Source organism: Lactuca sativa, chromosome 8, assembly GCF_002870075.4.
Source record: "Lactuca sativa cultivar Salinas chromosome 8, Lsat_Salinas_v11, whole genome shotgun sequence".
Taxonomy (NCBI): domain Eukaryota; kingdom Viridiplantae; phylum Streptophyta; class Magnoliopsida; order Asterales; family Asteraceae; genus Lactuca; species Lactuca sativa.
This window is the reverse complement of record NC_056630.2, coordinates 61,639,076-61,662,383: the sequence shown is the minus strand read 5'-3', so window position 1 is coordinate 61,662,383 and position 23,308 is coordinate 61,639,076. Positions and strand designations below refer to the sequence as shown.

General features: G+C 36.4%; 1 protein-coding gene across 1 annotated transcript; it reads left to right on the top strand.

Annotated features, from left to right (window-relative positions):
• Positions 1–10,949: 10,949 nt before the first annotated feature.
• LOC111911279 (lysM domain-containing GPI-anchored protein 1) lies at positions 10,950–13,581 on the top strand. Its single transcript, XM_023907082.2, has 5 exons — positions 10,950–11,718; positions 12,467–12,581; positions 12,700–12,861; positions 12,972–13,003; positions 13,109–13,581. The coding sequence occupies exons 1-5, from the start codon at positions 11,046–11,048 to the stop codon at positions 13,396–13,398; spliced, it is 1,272 nt and encodes a 423-aa protein (XP_023762850.1). The 5' UTR covers positions 10,950–11,045; the 3' UTR covers positions 13,399–13,581.
• The last annotated feature ends 9,727 nt before the right edge of the window (positions 13,582–23,308 follow it).

Below are 23,308 nucleotides of genomic sequence, written 5' to 3'. Positions count from 1 at the left end.
AAGGTAATTACAACACAAAAATATTTCTTTGTATCGTGATAAATATATATCATTAGTTCGAAAAATGGTATTGGCAATAAAAACAAATTTAAGGCAATAATTATACATATTGGAGGCTAGGACAGGTAGATAACATATTGAAATCCAATTCACCTCTAAATAGCTAAAAATATCATACAAGAAAAGATAATCAACACATATTTGGCTAGAATGCACAATGGGGAAACACAACAAGTACAATAATAACAAATACAAATTACAATGGGGAAACTCAACAAGTAAAATAGTAACAAATACGAATCACATTCAGATGCAAACTCACTCATTGTGGAAGAATCCCACATGGGAGCAGCAATCACGTAAGGATTGGACGCTTCAGTCTTAGTAATGAAGTCATCTCAGGAAATAGTGCTTGGACCTTACGATGTCGTTAAACGGTGGTCTGCAACGGTTGTCTGGAAGCAGGAGCACCTCTGGTTGTTTTTCAGGAAAGATGGCGACATATGCAAAATTATCACTGGAAGGGAGATTTGAAGGAGGAAGGTCATCTTGCTTGGGGTTTGGAGCATTGTCATCAGAGTGAAAGAAACCTACAAATCTTCAAATTGAGATCTCAGAAGCTTGGATTCTATTTGAAATGAACGAAGATTACAAGGGTATTGATTGTGGTCGGATCTTCTCGTTTCCATGTTGGTCTGATTCAACTTTCTTATAATTGTATATGTCTATATGGTATATAAAAAATGGGCCCCTGAAAAAATTGGGCCATGTTCCTATGCCCATGTTGCCCACCCTTATCATCGGGCCTGTTCATTGGCCAACTTTTCGATTAATGTCCAGATCTTTGTGTTTGTCATGTTTGAAAGTGACCATCTGCTTGATGCATTTTAATGTCGCCTTTCCATGGGTACTAAGCCTTCGCAGAAACATTGATATAACTGGTAATCACTAATGCCATGTTGTGACCATAAGACTAGCAACTTCTTGAAATGCTCCCAATAAGTGTCGAGAGCTTCTATTTTCCCTTGCTTTATACATAGAATTTCCTTGCGCAAATTTGACACTTTTGCCTCGGGAAAATATTTCTCCAGAAAAAGTTTGGCGAGCTAATTCCATCTTGTTATCGAACCAGACGGGAGGTCATATAACCACTCATTTGATGCATCTTGAACTGAGAAGGGGAATGCCCTTAGTTTGATATGGTCTTCAGTAACCGCATGAGGTTTCATTCCAGAACATACGACATGGAATTCCTTGAGAAACTATGAGGGTCTTCGTTCTCAAGGCCTCAGAACGGGGGAAGGAAATAGATTAAACCAGATTTGAGCTCAAAGTTTTGAGCTTTTGGAAAGGTGATACATAGAGGTTGTTGGGTAACCTCTTGTGTTGCCCATTCGCAAAGAGTCTTTTCAGCATCATCTTTTTTGTTGCAAGATCTGAATAAGAAGGTTCAGGTGCTTCAGATTTGATGGAAGAGGTGGGTGAGTAATTCTTAAATGGATTGTTGGAAGGAGAGGATAGGGGTGCTTTTGGAAAGGGGTGGAATGAGGCTTCAAGTTCGTTCCACGAGGGGGTGGCTTGTGGTGTGGGTGTTTTATAGGGTGATGGGGGAGAGGAGGCTGAAATTCATGCTTGCTGCTTCCGAAGTTTTGTCTCCTTCTTTAGCTTCCTAGCAGTCTTCTCAATATCTGGATCAAAAATTAGATCATCTGTATGTGAAGATGTTGGCATAAAACTATTAGTGTTTATCGTTACCCCCGGTAACGGCACCAATCTGTTAAAACCGATGTCATGAACGATTTAAACAAATAAAAATAAATAGAAATATGCTCTATTGCACTAGCAGGTAGTACAGGTAAGCAGGGTTAGATCCTCAGGGACACGTCCTAAAGTCTATGCCTCTTTGCGTAAGGCACGAACTAATTGTTGACAGGTATATAAAATGTAAAAATGGGGAGGGGGTTTATTTCTAAAAATTAAAATTAATAAAAGCAGAGAATTATAAAGAAATAAATCAATTTAAGGGTTAGAAATTTTCAATAAAAGAAAGCAATTTCAGTTCCGTGGTGATTCTCCTAATGATGCAATTAACTTTCAACACGATAATTGATTGTGCACTTGTTTAAACTGGTATTGAAGTTCATTAACAAGATCTAGTGACTTTTATTACAAAAATCATTTAATCAAAATAAACTCTTTGAATTAAATCTAACTTTTTACTAAATTAACCAAACAAGGTCTTGATTAACAAAGAAAAGCAGCATCAAACACAGTGTAATTTCCCAGTAAAGTACTAAAGTACAATACCTCTCATAAGCTTGGAGGCATAAAAACTTGTTTGATCAATTCATATTAGAGTTAATCCTAAACATAGAATTAATCCAATACTTGTTACTTTTTACTAATTAATCTAGACAATTATGGATCTAAACAATCAAATAATAAGAATGATTTACTAAAGTGGCCAACAGAAATTGAAATCAAAATCAAACATTCAATTAAACATAATATTGATCAAACTAAACAGTAATCACAATCAAACATCATGCCTAATGATTAATCACATGAAAAGGTTGCATTTTGCGAAACTAAAATCTGAGTTTTTAGTCTGACATGGCTAAAAACGAATTACAAATAATAGAAACGGAATCTAAACGATAAATCTTACTATACAATGAAAAGAAATCGAATCGTATCCCCTGGATTTGCGTTTTTCACTTGAAAGTCTCTGAAAACCGCTTTGGAATTGTCAGGAATCGCCAATTAGGGTTACTGGACAAATATGTGGGTCTATTTATATGTCTAGCAGTAAAAACGTCATGCATGTGATCGCGTGTATGGAAGTTGTGATCGCATTTTTTTAGGAAAACGTGTCTCAGGCCTTTTAAATGAAGTATGTCGCCGTTTTGAAGCATTTTGGCTAAATTGTGATTGCATGGAAGCAAGTTGCGATTGCATGAAGTGTAGTTGCAATCGTATAAACAGTCTTTTTTCACCCATCTGAATTTTTGGCATGAAAAAATCTCTGAATTCAAATTGCGAGCAAAACATGTGATTGCATGGTCAAAGTTGTAATCGCATGGACAAGACATGCGATCGCACGCCTTTATTTTGTCTCTTTTTGATCGTCGACGTTCCTCCTTCCAAGTTGTTCTTGATCATTCCTTGACATCCTTCGTTAGTTTAGACTCCAGTTAAGCTCCAAAGCATCCACTAATTACGAATCCCGAACTCGCGTAATCATCCATGTGCTCCAAATTGCCCTAAAAATGATAACAAACGTGAGCAGTACGAGCATTCTACAAAATAACCACGAAACACACAATACATAAGAAAAATCATGAGTTAGTTAGCTTTTTATAATGAAATACCAAGGAAATTGTGCTAAAAGATGCATGTAAAATGCATGTAACAAGAGGACCATACTCGAGTCAAGGATGGGCACGGAGATCTTAAGGAGCTTCAAGTATGAGAATTCCCTAGAGCATATCCTGATCATTTATATGTTTGTATTTTAGTGTGGTGGTGACTACTCGAGGATGAGGTTTTGGTTCAAGTTCTGGTTCTGGCTCCAATGCCGAACCGATTGATGAGAGGATACACGAGTTTATAATGTCCGAGATCACTCGTGGTATGATAGAGGCCACCCTGTGATGTTCGTAACCATCAAGGAGGGGATCATAGAGCTTTTGGATGAGCGTTTAGGGGCATTCTGTGTTGAGATTGCAGTGGGTCAGTTGGGGGATCAAACTCTCTCTTTTCAGGAGTTCAAGGCTTGTGGAGCCCCAAAATTCTTCGGGAAGAAGGACCCCATTTGTAGCTAACAATGGATCGCTGACATGGAGAATGCTCAACGAGCGAGTTTCTGCCCCGAGGGTCGAAGGTGGGATTCGCTTCCTGCCGTCTGAGGGATGGAGTTTGTGATTAGTGGGAGGAGGTCGGACACTCTCTGGGAGTTGAGGTTATGGCGGCCATGACTTGGGATATAAGGAGGATAGCACATCAAAGGGACCAAAACATGACATAAAACATAGATATAAGAAGGAAAGCATCAAAAGATAGAAACTTGAGGACCTACAAAGAGTCCAGAAGATGCACACAAGTGAGGGAAAGGCTTGCTTGCTGAAACAAAGCACCTACTTTTCTTAATCTTCCTTTAAAACCACCAAAAGCTTGCAAAATGAACACAAAAAGACCCAAGAGGCTAGGTTTTGCTTCAAGGGTCGTTTACGAGGTGGTGGAGGTTGAGGGTGGAGGAAACCCTAGCTATCACTTCCTTTAAATAAGGTTCAATCATGCAAAACTAGGGTATAGGTCATAGCATGTCATCACGTCTTGGCCCATAGAGTGCCACGCCGTAGGAATCAAAATGAGACCCACGATCAACCTTGTCATTCCACGTCGTGGTGACGCCTCCACCACGTCGTGGCCTTCTATTTTATGCAAAACTCAAAAATTAATTTAATAAGTAATACCTCAAGATTTAAGATGTTACATTTATTATTATTATACTAAATTAGACTTTTCATTTTGCTTCTGAATATACTATTCATATTAGTTTATTGATCCACAATAAGCTAATAAGTCAAATTTTTTATAGACTAATTTGTTAAATCAAATAGCCTCTTTAAAGACATCCTAAATTATTGACCTGATGATAAATCATTTGATTTGGCATCAAATTTATATGATACCATTTTATATAATTATATGTGTTTTTTAAATGACAAACTTAACGGATAAGTGTTTGATAATATATTTGATAAAAAATTAGCCTAATGTATATAAATATTACATTTTTGTTCAAATGTAATGTGTGATGTGTGATATTCATGTGGCATATGTTATGCTTTTAAGTATGTTCAAAACACTTGAGTGTTGGTTATAGCCAATGCGAAGCCAACATTCTAGTGGAACCTTAATTTAGTCTATTACTTTGTTGTTGTAATAGACTTAGTCTTATGTTGATTGTATTTGCCTTGTGTGATTATCCTATATGTTTTATCTCACTTATCTTCTTCTAGATATAAACCCATGACCCGAAATTTTGAATGATGTAATTTAGTAAAATAATATTGATATAACTACGAAAGTATATTGTTATTACGAGAATAAAGAGATATGTTGTGTAAAATGTATAATAAAAAAACATTGGCGTGTGGATATAAGGATGTGACGCTTCAAAATAGCAGACACGTGTTGTCAACGTATAACATGTGGCGGTGAAAAAGAAACATGTCAAGGATGTGACGCGTCGAAGAAGAAGCACGAGTCATGCAAGATGATACATGGCTAATTAGACGACACGTGTTTAATCATGGCGTCTTCTTGATACGATACATGGACGCAACGTGTCGCCTGGGATTTCAATCAAGTATAAATAGTGTGAAACATGCATTTATGTGGGTTCTTTTGGGAAAACAAGATTGAAAGCTTATGATAATGACTGGTAACATGACACGGTAAATTTTGGGTCGAGTATACGAGGATACAAAAACTAGACGGATCAAGGTATCCTCTTATTTTGTATTTTGTGTGGGTAAGAGGCGTAAAGTAAGTATGAAGGGTTGTGGACCCTACATTATGAAAATATATTGATCTATTAACGAGTAGTTATCATAATCAATGAGTTATTGGGTAAACGATCACTATTTTTGGGTCCTTTTACTTGGGTGTTGGTTGTGTGATGGAATGTTAATTCTTAAGGAAAGTCTCAACATATCTTGTTTGATGATCAACTATAATACCCATTTTCATAACATGTATTATTTTGAGGGGTATAACTTGTTTTAAGACAAATAAGAGAAATAAAACATGGAGTTTGCTTTAAGTTACTTATAGAAGGTGTATTGGTGTTTAGTTTTGAAGTATAATTAGAATATGGAAAGTTATAAAGTACATTGTTATTTATGGAATGACGCGACACAACTACGTATATGCGTGACGCGTCGGTCGAAGTCATGGTCAATGAAAGCTAACGACGAGGTTGCACCAAGAGGGTGATACTGGTTGAGACGTGACGATGTGTTCGGTGTTGGATACGTGTTAAGAGGTCGAGACATGTGGTAAGTAGGCAAAACACGTGGCAATAGGAGGCGACATGTGGTAGGTGGCAAGACGTGCGGAATTGGTCGCGACACGACATACTTGAGGTCACGGTGTGATTCCTCGTATATTTGGTATATATCAACGATGTCTTTTGTTTATTTGGAGGTTCGGACACAAGTTAAATTAGAGAGAGAGCTGGGAAGAGATGTTTCTCAGGATTATTGATCATAGAGTCGATGCTAGAACGTGAGGGTATGAGTACCGACCAGTGTGACGCCCGCATAATCTGGTACACGTAAAATCTTAATTTTATACATCATTTATTGATTTAATAATATTAGTGTATAAAACAAATATTATTGTTGTATAAATAATATTTAAGTTCATATTATGAGAGTATAAATAAAGTTAGTAAATAATATGAATTTTATTATGGAAATTATAAATATTATGAGTAGTAGTTCATAAAAATAAAAGTGAAAATATATTATTGTTTAGCCAAATTAATGTAAAATATAGTAGAGTACACGTGAATACGAACCTATTGACATAAAGAACGTCGAAAACGAAGCTCGTATGAAGAAGTTATGATTATACACACTGTTAATTGTTTCAAGCCGTTGTTTATAAATATACAAAGTAAAAATATATTACGAATTTGCAGAAATTATCTAAAGGAAAGTTGTATTAGACGAAAATGCAAACCGTGGATATAAATAACATCGAAAATGGAATTCGTATGAGAAACTTAGAATCTTCAAAGATAACGAGATAATAGCAGTTTCCAACGCAGCAGCCAATAAAACGTCACCTACCAAATGCAAGGCTCCCAAGAGGCCACATGATTTCCTAGATTTTTGCCCATATAAATAACAAACCACCCCTTTCTAATTCATTTCTAGTTCCTTATTTCTCATCCCTCGAGATTCCAGTCCCTCGTATTTTTATTTCAACCCATAATATTATTATATTTATATTGCAAACACAAACATTATGAAACAACACATGTATGATACATCTCTATATGATGCACCATTAGTTATTCAACTCGTCGATTCTCACACATTGATCCTATAACAATGATCATATGGGATCTAACATGATGGATCACTATAAGCAACGAGTTGGCTATTCTGCTTTGGGGATTCATTGTCAAGTGTAAGTCAATAAAGGCAACCACTGATGGGATCGAGGACTCAAATGCATATCATACCTACTCGGAGGTATAGATGCTTCACCAACACCTACGGATTTCTAACCGGATAATGTTCCACAAAACTGTCTATAATAGTTAGTGGTCGTCAAATTACTTTGTTAGATGATTTAGTACGTATTATACTCTGACGCGTAATGGTACCATGACATGTAATAATGCTACAGAACAGAGCTCTCCTCTCCATTCCAAGCCCACACACACACCCAATATGAGACTATCAATTATCCAGTTTAAATGCAATTTAAGCATGATAATAAGAATCAAAAATATATCATGTTAACTTGACAATGTATAGCCATATTTTTCATGCCCAGTACATGTCATGTAATATTATCAAATATCCATTTAACACACATTCTAGATAATAATCATTCAATGCACATAAAATACTTTTATATGAATGTGTGTCGTGAAAGCAACTACGCACTCACCTTTTAAAAGGCGGATGTTTATTCGTGAAAATTTGTCTTACGTCTTAACACTTTTGGTTTCCTTTCCAATTATCTAAGCACAAATATTGTTGATACTGATGATCGCCTTATGAATACATAGTCATATGCAATCGGAAATCAGATAGATAGTCGAAACAGATGATCCCACCTTAAAGCAATAAACCAAACGAGAACCATGCAATAAGGCTTTAGACCAAGAGTTTTCAGACTATATAATATAAACTACATACGACCCCTAGGGTATTCACTCAACGATCAACCAATATTATCATTACCCTAACAGGTCATGGCATCTAACAATATCATACAATCCATATGCAAGACCCTACAAGTCTAACAGATCGTGATACAAAGTGTCATACATTGCACATACATGACAAGGAGTTATCCTAGTCAACCATCATAGTTGTACTGTAACATTACCTATATCCTACCATATAAAGGATATATAATCTCGTACGTAACATAGTAAGAAAACTCACTTGAATCATAAAATCGGATAAGCATTGTTGCACTCTCAACTCCTTGCACCGATCGAACCTGCAAATCGTCTAACACCAAATACAGGTCAAACCTCAGTCTACAACCCAAGACCTTCAAGTTTGACCCAAGGTCAAACTGGTCAAAAGTCAACGGTCGTCGCGCCATGGTGGACCCTTGGTCGTGACGTGACTAAGTCCAAAAAAAACGCATTGCAGCGCGCCACCACGCCATAGACCTTTCTTGGTCGCATCGCAGTTTCGATCTGAATCACTTTCATCATTAAGTGCTTAATCCTAATATATCAAGGCTCGTCTTTTCAGATTTGGTTCTTCTCAGTGACTTAATGGATAAAATTTATAACTTTATCTATCCCAAGGGCTAGATCTAACTCAATCCAAAACCCTAACAAGATTAAGTCTATAAAAGTTCCTAATTATAAGCATGGTTGGATATAGACATAAGCAACCATCTTTTCTTCTTCCACAAGTCCAGAATATGACCAATTGGCATCCAAAGTTCTAGAGTTACTCAAAATCCAAGAACACAAGGCCAAAGTGACCAAAAACCCATATAAATCTTAACCCAAAGCACAAACTTTAATGAAATTGAGATTTTGAAGACATACAATGCAGAAGATGGGAATAAGGGATGATTCTTGAGTTGGCGATTGAAACAAACACCAATCTTGAACACTTGAGAGATTCAAAGATTACCAAAATCTCCAAAGATGCAGCTACAAGGTTATGAGGTTAGGGTTTCGAGTTGGGGGAATGGAGGCTGAAGAGAATGATCTAGTTCTTGAGTTAACGTCTTTAAATACCGAAGAAACCCTACCTTTCATGGGCTTGGGTTGCAACTTCACTGCGTTGTGGTAGGCTATTAATCGCGACAGGCCTGGGCCAGCAAGCCCAATTTCCGTTTAATCCCAACTTCACTTTAGGCCCAAAGTCTTAACACATAACCCAAGAACCTTATTCCTTAAGGTCAAAACTCAATTCTTTGAGACCCAAGACTTTTACTAGATCTAATTATAGCTTAACACATTCAAATAAGAGTTATCTCGGAACGGGATGTTACAGACAAACTGATATTTGATTTATCTACAAAACCAACTTTTTTTTACCAAAAAAAAATCAGGAAAAGTAATGTTTGTCGAATAACTTTGTAATTCTTAAAGGAAATGCCTAACATATTTTGGTTGATCATCAACAATCTCTCAGATCCCATTAGTGCAAGCACCAATGTAAAACTGACTAGAACTCTTTGTTTTTTAGTGAAAATAAGATTTGAAAACATTGATTTTTTATTGTTATAATGTAGATAAAAACCCATTTTATAAAAATTGTATGCATTTTTAGGTATTTTTTTAGTCAAAGTGTCAAAAATCATAGTTAAAGTCTCAAAAGATCACAGTTAAAATGTACAAAATAATATTCAATATATTAGGTTTTTGAAGAAAAAAAGATACCAAATGATAGTTTTTATAAGAGAAAATTGTAAGAAAGCTAGATACCATATACGATTTGTTTTATATGCATAAGACTTAATTGCACTTTGGACCATTGAAATCTTAGCCTATTAAACGAAGTGGCAGACAAGGAACTATCACTTAGACTGGTCGGTGTGAGCAACGCTCACCGGTATTATTATGACCTGGCCATTAAGATCGCGTTGTTGCAAGTCTGGAACACTGCCCCACCCCGACGTTATTAGGGGTTATGTTATGATGCGTTGTTGTGGCAGCGAAAGGAAATAAATGTTTTCCTTTCTTCTTCCTCTCTCACAACGACGTTTTCATGACAAATACCGCCTCCTTTTTGTCGTTTTCATGGCGTTTTCCTAGTGCAATGTCACAAAAACGCAAGTGGGCATTGCCCATAGGGGTGCAAACGAGCCAAGTTACTCGCGAGCTACTCGAGATCGGATCGTTAAAAGCTCGACGTGAAACCTATTTTAAACGAGCCCGAGCCGAGCTCGAGCTCAAGCCTATGACACAAAGCTCAATTAGGCTCGCGAGCCTAAACGAGCCTTTATATAATATTATTTATTATTATTTATATATATTAAAATAAAAACATATTAGGGGAATTATGAACTTCAGGTATTAGTAAACGAGTTTTTTAACGAGCTCGAGCCGAACTTAAACTTATTTAGGCACGCCCAATAAAAACGAGTCGAGCCCGAGCCCGAACTGAGCTTGTATAACTCTTTACGAGCTCGAGCCGAGCTCAGTAAAAGAAAGTTCGAATCGATCCGAGCTCGAGCTCGAGCCTCATATAACTTAAACGGGCCCAAGCCGAGCCTGCCAGGCTCGGGCTCGGCTCGGTTCGGCTCGTTTGCACCCCTAAATTTGCCCACATTTTACAGCCTTATGATTTTGTTACTTATTTATTTTTGATTATTTTATTAAAAATAATTTAAGTTTAGCCGAAATTTGTGTAATTTGTGTTTTTTCGCTATAAAATATCTCTAGAAAAATACTTAAAATGGTTTAGTTTGACGTTCTTAATAAGTACAAAGAAAACGGTAACAATCAAAGAAATCTAAAATAAAGTATTAATTATTTAATCTATTTTTGTCCTTTTATTCGTTTTAACAAGCTCAATACAAAAAGAAATTATTTCAAAATTAATCCAGAACAAGAATTGTGAAAATCAGAATAATATTCAAAAGTGTTTGTAAAATAATACATAAAACTTGTACTCTACTCTTAATCTAGTAACATCAGCTCTGGAAAAGAGTCCACCATCTTTTTTCTACACCACTTTCTTCACTACCTCAAACCCCACTCTTCTCTGCAACTTTGATGAACTCAAATCTCTAAAACCCTAATTTCCCTCCCCAAAATGCCTTTGGGAAAACCCACCACCGCCAGTTTCGTCGTCGTCGCCACCGTCCTCCTACTCCTCTTCAATGCCGCCGTCGTAACCCCCAAGTCAACAATCGAACCCTGCTCAAACAACGACTCATGTAACGCCCTACTCGGCTACACCCTATACACCGACCTCAAAGTCTCAGAACTTGCCGCCCTTTTTCAAATCGACCCGATTGTTCTCCTCTCTGCTAACTCCATAGACATCTCCTACCCCGACGTCGAATCCCACATCTTACCCTCTCAACTATTCCTCAAAATCCCCATCATCTGCTCTTGCGTCGACGGCATTCGTAAATCTGTAGCTACACATTACAAAACTCGTCCTTCTGATACCTTGTCGAACATCGCTGACGCTGTGTACGGCGGACTTGTCTCGGCTGACCAGATTAAGGAGGCTAATTCCATATCGGATCCTTCTGTGCTTGATGTAGGGCAGAATCTTGTTGTGCCTTTGCCTTGTACGTGTTTTAATGGAACCGATAACTTTTTGCCTGCGATTTACATGTCGTATGTGGTGAGACCGGTGGATACATTGGCGGGGATCGCGGCGAGGTATAAGACGACCACGACGGATCTGATGGGTGTTAATGCTTTGGGTAATGCAGCCATTGAAGATGGCGATATTCTTGCTATTCCTTTACCAGGTAATAATTCATATAATCCTAAGGTTTGTTTTTGTCTTTTCGTTACAAAAATCACTCTGCTTTTCTCAGAATATAGATTCCCATTTTTGATATGGTGTTTAAAGCTAAGTAACCATTATATTATTAAGGGAAAATGCCCAAAAAGAAAACGCCCAAAAATAGCTAATTATATTTGGGGAGTGTTTGATTGTGCATTTTGCATGTCATTTTTGACCACTTAAAGAACCATAATCGAATTACAAAAACTTGTTATAATTGTTTTGATCCTGAATAAATTAATAATCGGATATCATAATTAGAATCACATCTATCCAAACACTCATTTCAAGTGTTTATTACCACTTTAAGTCGCCAAATTTAGTTTAAATGCACATAAAAACATCCCAGTATTAGCTTTTGTTCATTTTCATGGATCCCTGCCTACTACAATGTTCTTTTTTGTACAATTCACTCTTTTGAACTACCATTCTCAAATTTTCAAACTATAAATGAGTCTTTTGACTATTCATAGTCATACAACTCTATAAAACATACAAAATTATAGGATTAAAAGCATAACATTAATAGGCATATGATGACAATAGTTATATGTATTAAGAAGTGGGAGTACTAATGATGACAATCCGTAACTTTTGACTAAAAAAAGCCCCTTTTGTCTAACTTTTACACTATTCTGCATTTTATTTCTTAACAGGAAAATCATTTCTTACTTTCTTTGAATTTTTCTATTATTGTGGATTGTTTTCAGCTTGTGCATCAAACTTTCCAAGATCTGCATCAGACTATGCATTATCTGTACCCAATGGAGGCTATGCAATCACAGCAGATCATTGTGTGGAATGTAGTTGCACAGCAGGAAGCAGGTGATAACTTATATAACTTATATAACTTATAACATATAACATAAACACTTTCTTTCAAATTTCAATCCCATTGATTATATTGTCTCATTCACATGATCTTGTTTGTTATTTATTTCAGATTATATTGTCAACCAGCTTCATTATCAGTTTCTTGTTCAAGTATGCAATGTAAAAGCAGTAACCTAATGCTTGGAAATGTCACTGTTCAACAAAGTAGTGCTGGATGCAATGTCACTTCTTGTGGTTATGGTGGATTTGTTAATGGAACTATAATCACAACGTATTCTTCTTAACTTTACACTATAATTTGTCTATTTCCTCATTTTTACCATTACCCAAAAAAAAAGAAATGAATAAAGATAATCTTATTTTGTAATTTTATAATTGCAGGTTGTCGAGTTCTCTTCAACCACGATGCCCAGGTAAAATAATCTTGAAATTTAAGAATATGAGATTCCATTAATCATCAAAGGTTGTAGCTTTTTGTCATATTCTTTTGTGATTAATGACTTTTTAACATGTTGTAGGGCCACAGGTGGTGCCGCCAGTAACAGCACCACCTACGGTGGTTAGCCCAGACATGGTATTGGCTCCGGCCCCTTCACCCGGTCAACTCGGTGGGTCACCCATGGCGGGTCTTCCCAGCTCGGTGGTGCCATCAAGTGGGTCAAGTATAGTCCTACCTCCAGCTGCAAATGGTCCAAGTGGGTCAAGTATCAATGGAGCTTGCACCTTGGTCAACCCGTTGACCACTTCCTTCATATCCATTGGTCTGGTTTTGTTTCTCAAGGTGGTGAAGGTCGTTCCATTCTTGTAATATTTTGGGGGATATGATCTTTGAAACATGTGTTATTGTTGTTGTTGTTGTATATTTAAGCTTGATTTATGCCCGAAAAAAAAATGTGTACTTTTTACACGGGATTCGGCTAATTTTGTGGTATGAGATTAGGTGGGTTTTGGAACTTGACATTTGATGAAATGAATCTTGATGATTTGGGGACGTTGTATTTGTCGTTTGCTGTGTGATTACTGATTAGATTCGATTTGATTTTTTTTTTGGTTTCATTTATCCTTTTGGTAGCTGATGTCTTGATTCTTGAGAGTCGAAATGCGTTGTAGCTGGCTTGTTTTGGATTCTAGTGCTGTAATTGGGTTGTTTGCAGGTGTTCAGGCAGACAGACACACATGTTTTAGCTTAGTGGGACCCACCAATGTATCTCGTGTAGTCATCAATCATCATGGGTGTTTCTTGAAATTAGGCAAAAAGCAAGAGTGTGTGTGGATGCATGTAGGTTTGTGGAAGTTTGTCCAAAAATGAATCTCGGTTATGTTGAAAATATTGATACTCGATTTGATCAATTGAGAAGAATTTGAGAGGGCCAAAAGCTTGAAGCCATCAATTGTGTATTGAATTGAAGAAAGAGAATGTAATGAGAATTGGAATTGAATACAAAAATAATAGAAGAAAGAGGATGTAATGAGAATTGGAAGTGAATACAAAAAATAATACTGATTGCAGATGTATACAAAATAACACTAAAGTATATAGAATTAACAAAACATATATTATCAATCCCTAAATGGGGAAGCCAACTAGAGTTGGAAAAATAACACTAAAGTATATAGAATTATCTAAACATATATTATGAATCCCTATGTGGGGAAGGAATGATACAACCTGAGTTTGAAAAAAAGGTATAGGAAAGGACTAGGCAAATATGTCTTAATGGAGTTATTCATAGCTTGATCAGTCGTAGAGATAATGAGAGAGTCGACAATGAGAAAGTCGACATTTTTAGTGTATGTGTACGAACAAAATGTCATTCGACCTCAATATGTTTTGTATGCTTGTGGAAAACATAAATGTGAACAATCTGAATCTTCACTACTCAAGCGAGTCATCAAGGATTGTTTCTTATTCTTCCTAAATATAACTGAATCACCAAAAAAGAAACAATACACAATAGTAGATCGTATGACGTTCAGGTCACCGTCTTCGTAGGTATATGAGAAGACTATTAGAATCGAAGAAGATTCAAACAAAATATTGAAGTCCATGAAACATGGTACTCTTGAGGTATCGGAGGACCCGAAGGACATCTGCATAATGATAGAATAATAAGCAATTATAAACTGACTAACCTTGTGAACTAAATAAGTAAGGATAGGGTGCGTAATTGTGAGTAGGAATGGCAACGGGGCGGGTTCGGGGCGGGGCATGGTTTCCCAAACCCGCCCCGATATATTTCGGGTATCGTATCGAGGCGCCCCATTGGGTTTCGGGTTTTCCCGTCGGGTTTCGGGTATCTTATCGGGTTTACAACAATTCATAACGAAATCTTTATTCTGTTTTAGGTACTCCGATGTCTTATAAAAATGCAAGTTCTAGCCTCCCTTTTAAATTAAAAATATGATGAATCACTTTAATAAAAATAAATTGGATGTTATATTAAAAAATATTTGATTTAAGTTTAGTGTAATACGTCAAAACATAAAAAATGATCATTTACACCAGATTGTTAATAACTAAAAAGATTGTCTACATTAAGTATTTTATCTTGAATACGTGTAGTTAACATCAAAAGGATTCGAACATTTTATATATATATATATATATATATATATATATATATATATATATATATATATATATATAATCGAGGCGGGGCGGGGCGATGATAACCCACTTCCTACCCAGAACCCGATAACGACCCGTTACTCGACCCGAAATGACCGGTTTCGGGTTTCCCCGTCATGTTCGAGCTTTTTTGCCATCCCTAATTGTGAGGTAAATCAAACAAACAATCAATTGCTTGTATGCAGTATGTCACTAAGATGAGAACCACTTCCAAGGACTAAGTGAGTATTCTACTCAAGTGGTGTGAAAGTTGCTTCTATAAAGCTCGATCGAGAAAGTAGATATGATATGTATCTGGCTTACTAAAGGTATGCACGTGATTGATGGGTTTTATATGTTACAAAAATCTTATTTTGGGGGAAAAACTTAAACCCTAAGTTCACATGCAACCTAAAAGATCTATGTTCTTACTATGATTTACAACAAACAATTGAATATCAAGAACCCTATTAGTACATTGCTATTTTCGAAATTAAGAAAGGGTTTATAGAAATTACATACCTTCTGTTTATTATAGCAAATAAGCGAGTATTCCTTCTTGATTGATCTTTAGAAAGTAAACACCAGAAGTCTTGTGCCTCTAATGGCTCACACCCAAACCCTAGCAATTGGAAGTTAAAGAGGAGAGGGGAGGAAAAGGAAGAATTTCGAATTCAAGGCTCTTAGAATGATGATTTTTGAAATTCAAAACCCTTAGGGGTTTATATAGGTGTTAGGAAGGTTGTATGTAAGGCATGTTCCTTTTTTATAACCCTTACCCCATTGCTTCCTCCCTGAGGCATTTTAAGCTTCCTTAGAGCCGAAGAATACCTCTAGAACCGTCCCCTTCTTGGGAGGTTCTATTGTCACCTTTAGAAGGCAATTTTCCACGAGACTCCAACTTGATTATGGATGTAACTATATCTCCCATTTGTGCTTCAAAGTTGGAGATACTAGTCCTTGTCTCTTTTTGGAATTGTTGGGTGCTAGTAGCTAATGATTTGACAATGTCTTCAAGAGACATTCCGGAGCTACTCGGTTGGGATTGAGAAGGTTGTTGTTGATGATGTGGAGGGTGCGATTTGGGTTGATAGTGTGGTTGTGAACGTTGGTAGTAAGGTTGTTATGGTGGGTAGGAAGGTCCAACCAATGCATTTTGAGGTAATGGTCTTGCGTTGTAGCTCATGTTGGGATTTGGCTTCCAACTTGAATTATATGCATTTTGGTAACCTAATGGTTTGTTGTGGTAATTTTGGAATTCTCCCGTGGCATTTACATGTTCCGCATCTTCTTGAAGAATGGGACACATATCCGTAGGATGTCCTATTGTTGCATATATTCCACAAACCATCACTTTTGGAGTCTGTCCCATAGCTAGCTTTTGGACAACGGATGTTAGATCTTTGATTTGAGACTCGAGACTTGATGTTCCCACTTCGTTGACTTTTTTTTTAGTGTTTCTCATTATATCTTGGCACGGGCCAAAGTGTTGGGAATTAGCGGCTATTGTGTTGAAGAGTTGTCTTGTTTGTTGTGGAGTTTTGCTTAAGACATCTCCACCACTTGAGGCATCAACTTGTCTTCTCTCCATTGGCAACATGTAACGCCCGCAAATCCGGGCTAGTCAATTAGAGGCAATAGGAGTCGAAAACGACTTTTTGACAAAAAGATTATTTAGAATAAATAATCTTAAACAAGTTTTAGAATATGTCACAAGGTTTCCGTACATATAAAGAACGCCGAAATCCGACTAATAACGAAGAAGTTATGACTCGTCGAAGTTTCGCGGCAGAACCGGCACGATATCGGAAAGCGTAAATAGTGAATTTACGATAGAGCGAGATTTAGCCTTAGCGATCTAAACGAAAGTCGTAGAATATGTTAAACTAAGAACATCGATAAAAAGAACGCCCAAATCTGACTTTGTATGAAGAAGTTATGATTTTTCGAAGTTTCAGACTAGCAGTGTACATCCCGAAATTCGAATATTAGATCGAGTGATTTTTAGCCGACACGACCTAAACGAGAATCGAAGATCTCGTTAAGAGTAGCGTAACGAGAAAAAGATGGGCGAAAACGGACGCCGGATGAAGAAGTTATGAGGATTTAACGGACCAATCCTGTCCCGGCCTGTTAATAATATAAAATTTAAAATCGAGTCAAAATTAGCCGACGAAGTCTAAACGAAAGTTGTAGAGTACGTTCCCACCTTCGTGTTGATATAAAGAACGTCGAAAACGGAGCTCGTATGCGAAAGTTATGATTTTTAGAAGTCGAGAAGGAAAATTGCGAAACTGAGATGACGTGGCAACATCTGGACCCTCCATCGCTGTTCAGACCTCGCTTCGGATCATGCCACGAAGCCTTCGCATTACGCCCCGCGTCTGAGGCCAAGTACGCCCCGCGTACTTCGGTTCTTATCCGTCCGATGGGTGCAAGATAGCTGGGTCCGAGCTGGTGGTCTTATCCGAGGAGTACGCCCAGCGTAATGACCGAAGCCTGGCACTATAAATAGAGGTGCGAAGTGCTCCGGATTTCACACACATTTCTCATATCTTTCTCTCACTAGTTTCTCTCTCTAGCTCATCTAAACCCCCCTAAGCCCTAGTTAAACCCCTTAGCTCCCGAGGGAAGCCCCGAGGCTCCCGGAGTCCCGAGAAAAAGAGCCTTTCGGTTTCGAAACGCTACTCCAATTAAGTTCCGGTTTTCGATAAAATTCGCTGTAAGTGTGCTATGCTTACGCAATTTTTAATATAGCTTTCAAATAATTATAGGAATGTTATTAGGTCCTTAAAATAATTATTTGGGCTATTATTATGAGTTATATTGAATGTTATTAACGCTTATTAACGCTTAATAATAGTCAGACTAATTAATTTGTCGCGGTTATCGTTAGACTAAACCCTAGTGGTATTGGTACTAGGTTTTATCGAAGGAAAATCGTTTTGAGAGTATCGAAGCGATGTTCGAGTGCTGAGTCACCACCTACTCAGGTGAGTGCATAGTGATGGGTTTTGGTCATAAGAACATCCTATGTGCTCATACAAACCCTAATGCTTGGATCTAGGTTTCTCTATTGTACATGCAAGTTATCCAAGACTATAAACCCTAGATCTAGCATATGATAATCAATATAACATATAATTAGGGTTTAGATCATACCTTGATTGTTATGTAACAATAACAATCTCAATTCCTCCTTGTAATGACTTTAGAAAGCTTAGAGTCACAAATGTCACTCCTCTAAATTCTAATGGTTCACAAACACCAAGAGCAAGAGGATGAGAAGGAGAGAGGATGGAGGCTACCTAAAAACGTGTGAAACCCTAGAATAAGTCTTAGCCACGTTTTTGGGTCATAAGGGATGTATATATAGTTAGGCTATTAGGGTTATCTAACAAGGAAACCCTAAATTGGATGCTTAAGCCCTAAGCAACCCATAGATTCCTTTCCTTAAGGCCTTGGACGATTTCTTATGGGCTTCCCCATAGAATTCGTACACTCCTTAATATAAGGCAATCCATAGCCCAAATTGCAATTATCTTATAATTACAATTCCAGTCCCTTAAGTTTAATTAATCTCTTTTAGTCACAAAACTAATTACCAATTAATTCTTGACTAATATTAATTAAACAATATGATTTCTCCTTTAATATATTATTCTCATAATATATTAATAAATCATATTTAATCCTTTCTCTCCATAATTCATCCTATCAAGTTGTTTTGGTGAAGGCAACCCAAAAGGACCATGCACCATCGGGTCAAGTACATACCAAAATAGTTATGGACTTAGACACTAATCCAACAGTCTCCCACTTGGATAAGTCTAAGAACTATTATGCGTATGACTTCAGATCCTGATCTGCAATCGTAGCTTTCCAAAGCCGCTGTCAACTCTGATCCTATCAGATACGCGTGTCCTTAGATAAGGGATCATATATTCCTCCATTCTAGATATCGTATGAGACATGATTTCTAATCATTCTCTTTGTACTATTTCTCGACTTCTGATTTATGACGACTGACTAATTGAACAAATCAAATTAGCCCTAGCCCAGCCGAGCATTTACGTTTGTCATCACTAAATCATCGAGGGGCCCAAAGATATCGCTTTTATCCTACTTTGGATAAAAGGAACGGATAAACTTTGATACAATGCTCGCTTGCACTCACTCACCGAATCACACACAACAATATGTTTTATAACACCAAGTTACTAGTGCATTTACATATTATCAATGTGCAACCGATTTGTAAGATACAACTCACACATCTCGGTTTCAAGAATATAAGATGTTATCGTCTCACCAATCACTCGTGATATAGTTCATGGAGTGATCCAAGTGAGCGTGGGTTTAATCCAATGCTCAAATTCATATTCATAAGCACTCATGAATGTTGCAGCAAACATTTGCTTATGTCTAATACTTTTTAGACAATCCACACACCAATTCACAACAGTCTTCATTCATACCTACTTTCAACATATGAACGGCTATGGCCCGTTCGAATAATTTGACTGTTCTAAACCAATTAAATTATTCAGGAAGTCAAAACATGCAAAGTGAAACACAAGAATAATACTAATCCCATATGGCCTCAACCCTTTGAGCATAAATAAAACACCTTTTATTTATCACCATATCGATTACTCATTATTTGTCGTTTCGGGTAATCAACTTCTTACTTGAATTATTACACTTGTCCCATGCTCTTAGCATGCACACAATGTTTACCTATGGTTCTTACTTTGTGAAATAGATCAAATTGAACATATTTCCAATCTTTCTCATTTCACAACTCCAAATCCTTTTTCATAAGTGTAAGAATATCAAATTCTTGCCACTTATAGAATATGTTAGATTCTAACATTTTATGCAATGATCCTTTTGTAATGTCACTGCACCAAAGTCACAAAGACTATTGCCAATGATATTACAAAAACCTCTATCGGATATTGTTACAATACAATTCCTTAGATATGATGTCTCTCACTCAAAGTACTTTCCTTTGAACATCCTTTTGCATAAAAGTTTCTAATATAGTCATAGGTTTTCAATATTCAATTCCCAATATGGACACGTTTCCATATTTTCCATATGACAACTCATTCTTAATAGAATCTTATCTATTCATAATAATGTCGATATGATCCATCCAATATGGAAACATTTCCATATTTTCCAATACTATACTTCCAACTACTCATAAGCGACCAATCATCGACGAACTTTGGATTGCCCTTTGATAGTTGTTTATTTTATCTTAGTCAAAACCGATTCTTGTCCAACTTTTTCCCTCTAAATGCGCTAGACATTTGGAAAATTTTAGAACGGTCAAATATTATAGCATTTGCAATCAATCCTATACCCGAAGCGTATGGGACACGATGCATAATGTCTTACACGAAGATTCGATACCTTATCAATCTTCTGCCATAATATTTTATGTGATATGTTCTCAAAATTCGAATTGTGAAGAGGAATGTCGTAATCATAATCGAAATTTTAAGAACACACTATATACCTTTGACTAAATTATTAACATTCCACAACCTAAGCCTTTAGATTTGAAACGAAGCATAATATTCTCTCCCTTAATTATAGCAAAACAACTTTACAACCATTACGACTTTGCAAGGTATAACTCTTGTTTTCTATAATTAATATTGCCAACTTGCAATGCGTGCCTTAATAATCATACAATCATAACATTTATGCTCCCACTATCATGATGATTATTATAAACATAACACTTATGCTCCCACTAGCTTTGACATGTATTCATAAACATCTTAACTTTCAGAAAAACAATACCTATTGAATTTCATAAGTCCATGTTTCTAATACTTAATGCTTTGATAACCTTTTATCAAGTTTTTTTTTGAACTTATACACCTTTGCTTTAGATAGTTCATATGTGTGTCTAAACAATTAAGACTAATTGTCAAACCTCTTAATTCAAATCATGGAAAGGGATACCGTAACCATGATCGAGTTTGAGAATGCAATTTTACAATCACTATCTTCTTAAAATCTTTCTTAGTGAAAGCATTTCCTCACAATCATTTTCATGAAGGAGGAAATCTTATGACACTTAGATTTTAATGGTGTATGTGTTCCTATCCATGTGAATTTGTTAAAACCAAAGTTTACGACAAATTCAAACTCATATGAACCGAACTTTCTTAATCTTAATTTCTTGCCTTATGGTAGCACAACTGTCCACCATGTCTTCCAAGTAGTTAAGCAGCTCACCTTTTCCTATCAATGTACTTTTCATTGATCAAGGTCCTTGCCTTTTATGCATTCAAATGAGAACTCATAGAACTCACATGCATAATTAACTTAATTGGAACGGCACAGAAACAAAATAATGTCAACACGATAGGTTGTAAACCTCAACTCGTGTGCTAGTGATGATCGATAAGGTTTATTCTTGATTTGTTCTTGAAACCATTCAAGAGCATTGAGACTCCCACTGACTCCTTGCATATAAGATTCTTTTGTCAATAAACATTTCTTGACAAACAAATATTCGAGAGTTAGTGTAGCTTTTATCAAAACACTTCATAAATTGGTCTTAGTTGGTCTTTGTCTTATCCAAGACATCACAACTTTCCACATTTAATGAATGTTATAAACCTTCTTAATACTTTTCACTCAATGTCACAATCTTAACTCTAAGACTTGTTTTGGAACGAAGTATGATTGACTTCTTGATTTAACCATTTCTTCAATCGTTGATTCCTCTTATTAAACATACAATTGTACTAAGACTCACTTAGAGGATCAATTGAGATATGGTTCTTAATCATTAAGACCTATCATAAAGCATAAAAGGTACTCTTCCTTCTTCTTAGAATGGAGAAATTTTTATCTTTCTGCCTACTTGATTCTTCTTATTCGTTCTGCTATTGATTTAAACCTTTTCAATCAATTCAGAATTACACTTAATCTTGTAAGTATAATCATATTTACTAAACCTTTAGTAAATCATGACAAATAATTTTGCTATTCTTATGGTGGACTTGATCAACACGCAACTTTGTGTACTCGATCTCCTAGTCTTTCACTTGACACTTTGTCAATGAATTAGTCTAATTTCCAAATATGAAATTTCTCATTCATTGTGCAACCAAGTTGCATGATTCCAAGTTTCTGTCTAATTGAAACTTGGGCGATGAGAAACTTTCCCTATTTGGTAAATTCTCGACTTTCCATAAATAACATAATAAGAACCAAATCCATTATTGCTAATATTCAAACATCAATTTTTCATATACGCCATTGCAAGGATAAATAAATAATATAAAATCAAAATTTATTTTATTGAGGAAAAATTTGTCCTTTACAATGCAATTCATTGAAAAACTATGCAAATACATCTTTCTTAGCAATCTAATTCTAACTCTAAGTAGTAGCTCAAGAATCTAATCTTCGAGAAATGCGATCGAAATCCATTCCTTCACGGTTAGATTCTGCTCACTTCTTCCCTTAAGCTTCCTTTCTTTTCTTCGATCCTACAAAACATCAATTGTAATCTTATCACATTATGTATTAAGAATCTAGAATAGAAGCTTAAAAGAGTTAGTTAATGGATTTTACCTATATTGGAGCCATACGTTTCGACTCTCCCATCTCTTAGATCTCTTAGGTAAATGGGGCAGCTTCGTCTCCAATGCCCTTGCTCTTGGTAATAAAAGCAAATTGACTCTTTTTGAACATGACATGGAACTACTTCAGACATTGCCTTTCTCTTATGATCAAACTTTTCGATCATAGCATGTCTTTCGTTGCCATTGTCTATATCCATAGAGGTCTTGAAGGCAGATTCACCAATCAACTTTGTTTTTCTATTGCGCCAAACCATTGTTGATTCAGCAGCAATAAGCATATAGGTGAGATCTATAAGGGTCACATCGCAGTTCATCATATAGTACTCTCTTACGAACTCACTATATGAGTTAGGAAGTGACTGAAGAACCCAATCAATAGCCATTTCCTCACAGACAACGGATCCCAATATTCTTAACCTATCAATGTGTGACTTCATCCCTAGGACATGTGCACACACCGACTTTCCTTCTTTATGTTTACTTGCCAA

Coding starts and splice junctions, on each gene's coding strand:
- LOC111911279 (XM_023907082.2), top strand. CDS start 11,046: ATGCCTTTGGGAAAACCCACCACCGCCAGTTTCGTCGTCGTCGCCACC. Junction 11,719..12,466: donor TCTTGCTATTCCTTTACCAG/GTAATAATTCAT, acceptor GATTGTTTTCAG/CTTGTGCATCAAACTTTCCA. Junction 12,582..12,699: donor AGTTGCACAGCAGGAAGCAG/GTGATAACTTAT, acceptor TATTTATTTCAG/ATTATATTGTCAACCAGCTT.